Source organism: Quercus robur, chromosome 9 (assembly GCF_932294415.1).
Source record: "Quercus robur chromosome 9, dhQueRobu3.1, whole genome shotgun sequence".
NCBI lineage: Eukaryota > Viridiplantae > Streptophyta > Magnoliopsida > Fagales > Fagaceae > Quercus > Quercus robur.
In genome coordinates, this window is record NC_065542.1 from 55,252,373 (window position 1) to 55,264,500 (window position 12,128).

At 32.8% G+C, this 12,128-nt stretch overlaps 2 protein-coding genes across 18 annotated transcripts in view; both read left to right on the forward strand.

Moving 5' to 3' along the window:
- Positions 1-12,128, forward strand: part of LOC126699159 (receptor-like protein EIX2) — a 171,203-nt gene that overhangs the window by 83,289 nt on the left and 75,786 nt on the right. The window contains exon 2 of the mRNA XM_050396813.1: positions 3,360-3,648. Within this exon, the coding sequence (XP_050252770.1) occupies positions 3,360-3,648 (289 nt within the window). The remainder of the gene's footprint in view (positions 1-3,359; positions 3,649-12,128) is intronic.
- Positions 11,731-12,128, forward strand: part of LOC126699160 (uncharacterized) — a 42,489-nt gene continuing 42,091 nt past the window's right edge. For 14 of the 17 annotated variants that reach the window (XM_050396826.1, XM_050396823.1, XM_050396815.1 and 11 more), the window contains exon 1: positions 11,731-12,047. The gene's annotated coding sequence lies outside the window, so the exon portion shown is untranslated. The remainder of the gene's footprint in view (positions 12,048-12,128) is intronic. The other 3 variants (XR_007646696.1, XR_007646697.1, XR_007646698.1) reach the window with 2 other exon arrangements.

Below are 12,128 nucleotides of genomic sequence, written 5' to 3' on the forward strand. Positions count from 1 at the left end.
GGTTTCGGTACCCTAAGTGCTAAGTTTTACAGAAATTTGGCATTCACAATGCCGAATTGAGGGAAAGAGAAGAGAGAGAGACTTACAACCAATTTGGTACTCCATTTCAAATTACCATAACACCAACCGTCTTTTTTTCATACATACATACATATATATATATATATATATATATATACACATACGTCCTAAATCATTAATGAATCTGTTCAACAAATAAATAAATAAACCATCAATTAAAGAATGCTCAAAGCGTCAAACTCTTTGTTCAATTATTTTTAAGGATATTTCCCATGAAGCATTGAGATGGAAATATAAAAACAAGTCATCAATAACTGTAAGGTTCCAAATAATGGCATTTGGAATAATTTTGAGTAATCATAATAATAATTATAAATTAAATAGATATGAGTCCTAAATCATCCATTAATCCATTAAAAAATCCATCAATTAAAGAATGGTCAAATTCTCAAACTCTTTGTCCAATTTTTTTCAAAGACATTTCCAGAAAGCATTGAGATGGAAATATAAAAAAATAAGTCGTCAACAAACTGTAAGCCTCATTTTTTATTTTTTATTTCTTGGTTGTGCAAATTTAATGAACCCTTCAATTAAATTTTATGAGTACAAACAAACATCAATTAGATGATATCTAAGACAATCCATAAGTAAGATTTTTTTTTCTTACATGGAAAACTCATTAATGAGAAGACAAATGCTACATAACTGTTTAATAAAAAACTTTTAGTATAATATAATGAGCTTATAATAATTTTTTGTAATGGAAGGAAAGCTTTGGTTGACTATTTAATGTGTTTTGGTTTAAGGGTAGAAAAAAAAAGAGAGATTCAAAGTTCAAACTAATGACTTTGGTTTTATGAAGTATTCTCCTTAATCACTAAAATAAGTCTAGATCAGTGGCGGAGCCAGAAATTTGTCTTGAGGGGGCCAAAAATAAAAAAAAATGAGATGATTAAAAATTTCCCCTATCTATAGTTCTATACTACCACATCCATCATTCATGCTAAGTATAATAATTAAAATAGTACTATAAACACATACTACAAAAAGTGTATTTATTAAATTTAATCAATTCATGAGGTAAGATTGACAAAAATATTTAATAATATTAACTTATGTGTAATCAAAATATGCCAAAAACAAGCAGTAATATAAAAAGTTAAATATTTTTATTCAATACTGTAATCAATACTCTTTAAGAGGGAATTGCCAAGTAGCGAATTAGAAATAAAATTATCAATAATTTTCCTTTTTATATAAACCAAAAAAATTTAGACAAAGCATATTTGTATCAGTTTTAATAATAGTTTATTATATTTATTTTTCATATAATAGATTAATTAATTTAATGACTAATAAAAAAGGTAAGAAAAATCACACTTGGGGTCCCACGTGTAGGACTTGTAGGAAACTTTAATCTAAATTGAAATGTAGGTTGGGGAGGATAACTTTGCTTTAGAATACAACTTGAAGTGCAACCCACCACGGGTAGGACTTAAAGCAGATTGTAATCTCAAATCTATAAAGAAAATCTTATTTGAATAAATTAACCACTAGCGGACTGAACGAAGAAATAAAGAAAAGAAGAAAAAATAAAAAGCAATGCAGATTGACTAACAAGTGCGTCTAAATGTTGGAGATTAATAAGAGAGAGAGAGAGAAAGGATGAAGAAGAAACCCTCTGTGACTATGGTGGTGCTCTAATTTTTTGCCCAAAAAGAATCCAAGATGCAAATCAGCGGAACTAGGTGGCGCCATTTGTGATTGTGCTCTAATATTTTGAGGATGAAGAAAAAACCCTCCGCCATTAACTCCAAACTCCAAAGTAAGCAAAAATTACTTTGGAGCAAAAATTACTCTTTTTTTAGTTTTTGATTTCCTTTTAATGATGTATACAATTATGTTTAATAGGAATGTAAACCTATTTAATTAAGGTAAAATGTTATTTTATACTTTCTTTTAAAATACAATAAATACTAATTATACATATATACAAAATTTTAGTCCGGAATGAGGGGGCCAAAAGCATATATTTTCTTTAAGAGGGATAAACTTATTGGGATCACTATTTATAAATATATCTACTAACTTTTTTATAAAAAAAAATTTTCGAAGGGAGGTGGGCCCCAACGTGGCTCCGCCACTGGTCTAGATCCACAGGGAAAAAAAATATTGCCACTATAAGGAATAAATTGTTATTAATAATTCAATAGTTGAAAATATAATATTAGTGGTGCGTAAGATCAAATAAAAATTAATAAAAAATTTAGCGATTTAAATATTGTATGTTAGATTGGATAAACTTGTCTTATTCTTGTCGGATATTTAGGTTGCTAAACACTTTGCCATGATTTCATCCTAATGTATACTTTATTTATATTTAGAATTCTATTCATTTTTAATTAAAACAATATTGTCAATCTTTTAATTAAAGTCTATGGCCCTGGTCCTCGAATGAGAAAGTGTTTTTCCTAGGAAAGACTACAAAGACACTGAAAATTGACCAATGAAAATTGATATGTGGCAATCAAAAAAAATAAAAAAGACATGTGACCAGATCAAGATAAAGGCCCCACAAAATGGAGGGAGGGTCCTACTTGCAAGACTTCAGTCAATGATTGAAGTGTAAAACAAAACAAAATCAAACGGAGAAGTGCTCCTATAAATTACCATTCAATTAGAATCCTTTTTCACAATTAACCCTTACTTCTCATAATCTGATAATGGAGTGTTTCTTAGGTTTCCTTTTCCTCACTTTTCTAATTATTCCTCTTCCTAATTTCTTCATTTTCTGCACCGAACACGCTGACTCTGAGGTTCGCTGCATCGATAGCGAGCAACATGCCCTTCTCAAGTTCAAACAAGACCTTATTGATCCTTCAAACCGGCTTTCCTCTTGGACTGTTGATGGGGATTGCTGTCACTGGCTTGGTGTTGTCTGCCACAACCTCACTACTCATGTCCATCAACTCCATCTTAGAAGCTTCCCTCCTCCTGATGTACCTGTCGAAGGGTTTATGGATTACGAAAAATATCGGGCTCAAGAAGAAGCCTATAAATGGTCAATGTTTGGTGGTAAGCTAAATCCTTCTCTGCTTGATTTGAAGCATTTGAATTACTTTGACCTTAGCTTCAATAATTTCTCTGCTTCTCCTATTCCCTCATTTCTCGGTTCAATGAAGAGTTTAACATCTCTTAATCTCTCTCATGCGGGATTTGTGGGACGCATACCTCATCAACTTGGAAATCTCTCCAATTTACTCTATCTCAATCTCGCTAGCTCTACTTTCTGCCCACCTCATCAATTTGTCTGTCTCTCCAATTTGTATGTGAATAACCTTCAATGGCTTTCTGGTCTTCCTTTGCTACAACATCTCGATATGAGTTATGTTAATCTTAGCAAAGCCTCTGATTGGGTACAAGTCACAAATACACTCCCTTCCTTGTTTGACTTGCGCTTATCATCTTCCCAACTTCCTTTCATTCCATCGACACTCACTGTTAACTTTTCATCTCTCCTCACCCTCGATCTTTCAGATAACTATTTTGAAAAATCTTTGATCCCATCATGGATCTTTGGTCTTCGTAATCTTGTTTCTCTTGATCTATCTTACAATTACTTTCAAGGTCCAATCCCTATTGATCTCCAAAACATGACTTCTCTTAGGCACCTAGATCTATATTTCAACAATTTCAACTCTTCAATTCCCAATTGGTTGTATAGTTTTAGTCGTCTTGAGTTTCTCAACCTTGGCGACAATAATTTGCAGGGTACAATCTCCAGTGCCATTGGAAACCTAACATCTGTCATTAGTATTGATTTGTCAAGAAATGAACTTGGAGGAAAGTTGCCAAGATCGTTGGGTAATCTTTGTAACTTAAGGGAAATCAGATTGTCATCCAACAAATGGAGTCAAGAGATATCTGAAATCTTAGAAAGTTTATCAGTGTGTCTTTCAGATAGACTAGAGATCTTAGACTTAAGTTATTCTCTACTTCATGGTCATTTGACGCATGAACTTGGGGTATTTAAAAATCTAGTCAAACTTTCTTTTCAATATAATTCAATTTCGGGTCCAATTCCAGTGTCTTTAGCAAATCTTCCATCTTTGACATACTTGGATTTTTCAAACAATCATATCAATGGATCTCTCCCTCAAAATTTTGGACAATTGAAAAATCTAGTCAAGCTGGTTCTTTGGAATAATTCAATCTCAGGTTCACTTCCGGTTTCTTTTGGAAATCTCTCATCTTTGACATACCTGGATCTTGGGAATAATCAATTCAACGGAACTCTCCCTCAAAATTTTGGACAGCTTTCCAAACTTGAGAGTTTAAGTATTGATTCTAATATGTTGAAAGGTGTCGTCTCTGAAGTTCATTTTTCCAATTTAACCAATTTGAGGAATTTTTATGCATCTGGAAACCAACTTACTTTAAATGCAAGTCAAAATTGGATTCCTCCTTTTCAGCTTGAGTATATATACTTGCGATCATGGAATTTAGGGCCAAAATTTCCCCTGTGGCTTTGTTCACAAAAGCATCTGCAGTTGTTAGACATTTCTAATACAAGGATTTCAGATGTAGTTCCTCCTTCATTTTGGAACTTGTCTTCTCAGTTCCAAATTTTAAATCTCTCCCACAACCTAATCCATGGAGAAATTCCAAACAGTCCTGTGATTTTGTCTGCTTCAGTGATTGATTTAAGTTCAAACCATTTCAAAGGTCCGTTACCTTGTATATCCTCTAATGTGATTGTGCTAGATCTTTCTTGCAATTCATTCTCCGAATCTATTTCTCACTTTTTTTGTTTCAAAGTGAATGAGCACAAAAACATAGGATATCTCAATCTTCAAAAAAATCATTTATCAGGAAAAATACCTGATTGTTTGATGAATTGGAACAGCTTGGAGGTCTTGAATTTGGGGAACAACAATTTCAGTGGCAATATTCCAGCATCAATGGGATCTTTGACTTATCTTAAATCTTTGCACCTATACAAAAACAATTTTTTTGGAAAGTTACCATCATCTTTGAAAAATTGTGAAAAGTTGGTAACTATTGATGTTGCTGAAAATAGGTTTGCTGGAAACATACCTTCTTGGATTGGGCATAGATGTACAAGCTTGATGATTCTTAACCTTCGCTCAAACTATTTCCATGGTCACATACCAAAAGAACTCTGTGCTTTAGCTTCACTCCAAGTATTGGACTTTTCACATAATAAGTTATCTGGAAGCATACCTAGATGTGTTAAAAATTTTAGCGCCATGGCCACAAATAATATTTCAAATGACCACTTGAATTCTTATCCTTCTTATATTGATTATGGTGAAACTCTCCCACTTGAAAGTGAATTGCTTGTGATAAAGGGAAACATTTTTGAGTATAGCACCATTCTCCCATTGGTAAAAAGTATAGACTTTTCCAAGAATAGTTTATCAGGAAAGATCCCCATTGAAGTTACTAGTCTCCAAGGATTACAATCTTTGAATTTGTCATATAATCTCTTGATCGGAAGTATTCCTGAGAATATAGGTGCTATGGGATCACTGGAATCTATTGATTTCTCTTTGAACCAACTTTCGGGTCAAGTTCCCTCAAGCATGTCAAGTTTGACATTTTTAAATCATTTGAACTTGTCAAACAACAATTTGATTGGGAAAATTCCTTTAAGCACTCAACTACAAAGCCTTGATCCATCCAGTTTTATTGGAAACAAACTGTGTGGAGCACCACTTACTAATAATTGTACTACAAATGGTGTAAAACCCAACATAAGAAGTAAAGATACTAGTGGACTTGAAGTGGATTGGTTCTATGTGAGCATGTCACTCGGCTTGGTGGTTGGGTTTTGGGGTGTATGTGGTCCTTTACTATTCAATAAGCAATGGAGAATGATGTACTTTCAATTCCTAGATCACATAGGTTACAAGCTTAAGAGTGTTATCTTCTTGTAAGATTCTTAAATATTGTAAGTAAATGCTGTCTTGATCATGTTAATATTTTGATGATTTCCAAATAATCTTTTTGCTGGCTAATACTTATATTATTAGTTAATTCACTCCATTAGCATTTATGAATATGGTGTTTCTTTCTATGAACATCAATGGCAATCCGATTTTTAGTGTCATGTAATCCCTGAAGATTAATATTGTAAAATCAAATTTTAGTTCATAAAAGTAACTGATTCATTAAAAGTAGCAATGTAGTATAATATACCTTGTAATGATGCCCTATTACTGTTTCTGTTACTCTAAAGAGAAAAGTTGATATATTCATCCGGCTATCCTAATAAATCTCTTTAGAATCTCCTAGCGATCACTTTATAATGTCTAAAGTCTCAACATGATTGTGTATAAATGGACAAACTAAACATTTAGTTTATAACAAATTCCAAGGCTATCATTTGGATACGTCCCAGCCAGTTTCTAAGAAGAAAATCCAGTTTACAAAATTGTGGCTCTCAAAAGTCTATTTCTCCTCCCCTGCCAAATAGGAGAAAATTTTCCTACAATTTTAAAGAAATAAATAAAAACTACCTTGGATCTTGATTTTAAGGTTTTTCTGATTTTTATTAAATGTACACAATATTGTGATACAGTAGTAAGTCTAGTACTATGCTTTTGTTTACCCAGGTCTGCCAAATGATAGTTAATTTACCATACCTTTCTCCTAAATAACATATCTCAACATTCCTTGAGTTTCAGGATATTTAAAATTGAATGGTTCATGTTTTTTAGAGTTCTGGTCATGCTTGTTGAGGACCAATAGTGAAAGGTATTGTAAGGGGATTTTGCAACTTAGTTCGGAACAATTTTACACGTTTTTGGTTTGCTATATAGGTAGACAATTTCTCAAACATATTGTAGATGAACATGGAACTTGCAACTTGCAATTTAAGCTAAATGGTATGCTGTGAAATACTTTCTCCCACTTGCAAGAAAGTCTATAGTATACATGAAGGTCCTATTCACAAGCTTTCAGAGAAGCATACCCTAGCATACATGAAAAAAAAAAAAAAAATTCTCATGTGCTGAGAAAATCAAATCATAAATAGTAGTCCTCTTCTTTCTAAGGTGATATTTAAATGATCTTCTTGGTTAATTGCTAGAGAAAATGAACAAGACAAAAATGTTATTTATGAGATAAGTATGGATGTTTGGTTTTGGCTAAAAACATATTTAACCATAATCTTGTGTTGTTTCCTGCTATGAACATGCTTCACTTGCTGTAGTTTTCTCTGTAATACCCTACAATTCCAGCTTATGCAAAGAAGTTCCAGTGTAAACTGCAATGAGGAAGAAAAACAAGCCCTTCCAAGTTTCAAAGCTCTTACAAATCCTTCAAATGGGGGCTTGTTTTTGACTTTTTGTCTATTCAAGAAGATTGTAATAGATGGATTGGAGTTTGATGTGACATCGTAAGTAGAAAGTTGGGTCAAGCTCCAACTAGGGATTTCATATTCTGCTGAGGATATAGATTAATGTTGGGTGGCAAGATTCATCCTTTTTAGCTGGAGCTAGAACTACTAAATTAATTGAATTAGTGATTCTACTGATATGGGCATTCCAAGCTACTTTGATTACTTGGAGAGACTTAGACATCTTGACCTCTTGATGCGTGTCAGGAATCGGCACCCACCAATTTGGAAACTCTAATTTGAATTTCATTAATCAATCGTCTCTTCAATATACAACCATATAGAACCCTTTAATAGAGCTTCTAGAAATAAAAGATAATCTTATCTAAAACTGAAAACTTAAATCTAATCCCTATCTAAATTCAAATACAAAAGTCTACAATAATCCAATCTCCTACGAGCTAAAGAAAATTTGAAATAATAAATTCTAAAATAATTTTGGCTATGCTCCTGCATCACCTCTTCTTTGCAGGATTTGGAGTATTCATTCTCAGCAGCTTAGAAATCTATCACAACTTTATTTTCTTAATCTACATGGAAATGATCTTTATGTGAGTGGTTTAGGGTGGGTTTCTGATCTTTCTTCCTTGCTATATTTGTATGCAAGTGGCATCAACCTTCAAAGGGAAAAGACAAAGGCTTCAAGTAATGAATCAGCTCCCTTCTCCTTCAACATCATGGTCATCTCAATGCCAACTTTATGACATGCATTGGTCCCAAAAAATGTCAATTTTCTATCCATAATCTTACAAAATTCCTTGTAGGAAATGTGTCCAAAATGCATTTTGCTAAAGTCAAAATTAAAAGAATTTAGATTGTCTTCACAGTCTTTTGTCATGAATGTAAGCTCCAATGGGGCTCCTACTTTTAAACTCAATGCCATCACTGTGAGTTCTTGTCAGATTGATCCAACATTTCCTGCATGGCTACCAACACAGAAATCTTAAGCATTTTGACATCTAACAGGCAAAATTGCAGACGCTGCCAAACTGGTACTGGAATTTGGATATGTACCTTGGCTTAAATTGATCAATCTCCTTGAGAACAAATTTGATTGCAATGTATCCAAGGTATTGCTAAATTTTGAACTCATTGATTGAGCTCTAATTGTTTCAAAGGTACCACAATTATCTCCAAATTTTACAATTTTGAATATTACACTTGATTATTTTTCTAGACCAATATCCTCATATTTTTGCCAAAACATGAAAAGAGATTGGCCTGATAATTTTAGATGTATTGGATAAATGTCTATGAGGATAACTGCATCATTGCCATATGCACTGGCTATCTTTGAACCATATTAAAGTCGAACAATAAACCTTCATATGTAATTCACAACTCACTAGCTCCCTCATATAAGCTTGAGCCCTTGTGCTTGAACAACAATAGCTTGTTCATAACTGTACATTTTTCATTGACTACACACATTGTAGGCTCCTTGATCTAGGCTGGATGGGAGAAATGATGCTCATCCAAAAATATGGCAATTTGCTTTTCTTTTGGTATTGGATTTTTGCCAATAATAGCCTGAGGACATATACAATAATACAAAGGTGCTCAAATGAACCTGATCCTAACAATTTCTTCTTTTCTCTAGCACTTTTTAAGAGTCTTTTAATATTCCATATTTGAAAGGAGCATAGACCTTTCAAGTAACTTGTTTGTATCAGTTTCTATCGAGGTCTTACAAGATTTCGTTTCTTGAACTTGTCTTAAAGTCATATGATGTTGGAAATCCCTGATTTCTAAATAAACAGTATTTTTGGCAAAATTGTCCAGGGCATATCTAATTTGTCTTTTCTTGGTTACATGAACTTTCATACAACAATTTTTTTAGAACAATTCCTTTACACACCCAGCCTAAGATTTTTGATGCATTTAGCTACATTGCCAATCTTGAACTCAATGAAGCTTCTGTTTCCCAAAAGTGCTCAATAGCAATTGACAAAAATGAGGATGACTCTGAAAATTCCTGGTTATGTATAGAAATGAGAGTTGGATGTTTTGTTGGTTCCTGGGGAATTTGTGGAGTTCTCTTCTTTAAAAGGACTTCAAGGCATCATGATTTTAGGTTTATCAATGACGTGAAAGATCAATGTTAAAAGTGAACCGTTCCTTGAAATTTTGAGTGAGCTGGTATTTAAGTGAGAGGCATCATCTTTGTTCTTTTTGACGGCAGTATTTAAGTAAAAGGCATCATCTTCTATGAGATATGCTTCAAATATTATGTCCTTAACATTTGTTGGTCTAGTTGATGTTGTAGGCACTGCACTGCAAATGTGATTTAATTCATATCTAACCTTCTACCCAGTGGGATTTTATTTTAGAAATATGCTGATACTAAAATGGAGCCAGCATTTTCAATTAAGCAATGGAGAATGATGTACTTTCAATTCCTAGATCACATAGGTTACAAGCTTAAGAGTGTTGTCTTGTTGTAAGATTCTTAAATATTGTAAGTAAATGCTGTCTTGATCATCTTAATATTTTGATGATTTCCAAATAATCTTTTTGCTGGTTAATACTTATATTATTAGTTTATTCACTCCATTAGCATATCTGAATATGGTGTTTCTTCCTATGAACATCAATGGCAATCCAATTTGTAGTGTCATGTAATCCCCGAAGATTAATATTGTAAAATCAAATTTTAGTTTATAAAAGTAACTGATTTGTTAAAAGTAGTAATGTAGTATACTATAACTTGTAATGATGCCCTATTATTGTTTCTGTTACTCTAAAGAGAAAAGTTGATATATTCATCTGGCTATCCTAGCAGATCTCTTTAGAATCTCCTAGCGATCACTTCCTAATGTCTAAAGTCTCAACATGATTGTGTATAATTGGACAAACTAAACATTTAGTTTATAACAAATTCCAAGGCTATCATTTGGATACGTCCCAACCAGTTTCTAAGAGGAAGCCCAGTTTACAAAATTGTGGCTCTCAAAAGTCTACTTCTCCTCCCCTGCCAAATAGGAGAAAATTTTCCTAGAATTTTAAAGAAATAAATAAAAACTACCTTGGATCTTGATTTTAAGGTTTTTCTGATTTTTATTTTTCTATAAATTTTTATTAAATGTACACAATATTGTGATACAGTAGTAAGTCTAGTACTATGCTTCTGTTTCTGCCAAATGATAGTTCATTTACCATATCTTTCTCCTAAATAACGTATCTTAGCATTCCTTGAGTTTTAGGATATTTAAAACTGAATGGTTCATGTTTTTTAGAGTTTTGGTCATGCTTGTAGAGGACCAATTGTGAAGGTATTGTAAGGGGATTTTGAAACTTAGTTTGGAACAATTTTACACGTTTTTGGTTTGCTATATAGGTAGACAATTTCTCAAACATATTGTAGATGAACATGGAACTTGCAACTTCAATTTAAGCTAAATGGTATGCTGTGAAATACTTTCTCCCACTTGCAAGAAAGTTTATAGTATACATGAAGGTCCTATTTACAAGTCTTCAGAGAAGCATGACCCTATCATACATGAAAAAAAAAAAAAAAAAAAAAAAAAGCATATAAAAAATTCTCATGTGTTGAGAAAATCAAATCATAAACAGTAGTCCTCTTCTTTCTAAGGTGATATTTAAATGATCTTCTTGGTTAATTGCTAGAGAAAATGAACAAGACAAAAACATTATTTATGAGATAAGTATGGATGTTTGGTTTTGGCTAAAAAAATATTTAACCATAAGCTTGTGTTGTTTCCTGCTGTGAACCTGCTTCTCTGGCTGTAGTTTTCTCTGTAATACCCTACAATTCTAGCTTATGCAAAGAAGTTCCAACATAAACTGCAATGAGGAAGAAAAACAAGCCCTTCCAAGTTTCAAAGCTCTTACAAATCCTTCAAATGGGCTTTTTTTTTTTACTTTTTTTCTATTCAAGAAGATTGCTATAGATGGATTGGAGTCTAATGTGACATCGTAAGTAGAAAGTTAGGTCAAGCTCCAACTAGGAATTTCATATTCTACTGAGGATATAGATTAATGTTGGGTGTCAAGATTCATCCTTTTTAATTGGAGCTAGAACTACTAAATTAATTGAATTAATAATTCTATTGATATGGGAATTCCAAGCTACTTTGATTACTTATAGAGACTTAGACATCTTGACCTCTTGATGCGTGTCAGGAATCGGCACCCAACAATTTGAAAAACTCCATTAGCACAATTCTTGAATCAGTGAGCAGGCTTCCTCACCTTTTTGTCCAAGTTGAACCGACGTTGGTCCCTATAATGCATAGAATGTTAACAAGTGATGGCCAAGGTATGTGTTCTAATACCTCAATTTGGCTTATTTTTGACATTGTTTCTATTCTTTTCTGAGTCTTTTTATTTCCTGATAAAGTTTTGCTGCCAAAAAAGATTGGTGGGCCTTGTATATGTTATTATCAATAACTCTCAAGGGTATTTAATTTGATTGTGTATTATGTTTTCTGTACATATTGGATTCTTATCTTCTTGAGTGTTTGCGGTTGACAGTGTTTTAAGGATTGGTATTTCTGCTATTTCATATGGGTACGTAAAGGGTTTTAGTATCCTGTCCTTGTGCCTTCACATGTAAATATACACAAGCACTTCTGCGTAAAGGGTAATTCCACTTTTTTATTACTGTTGATTTTTCTGTTGAATTTTCTTGTGGCTTGCCAAGTAAAAAATCTAATTTTTTTCT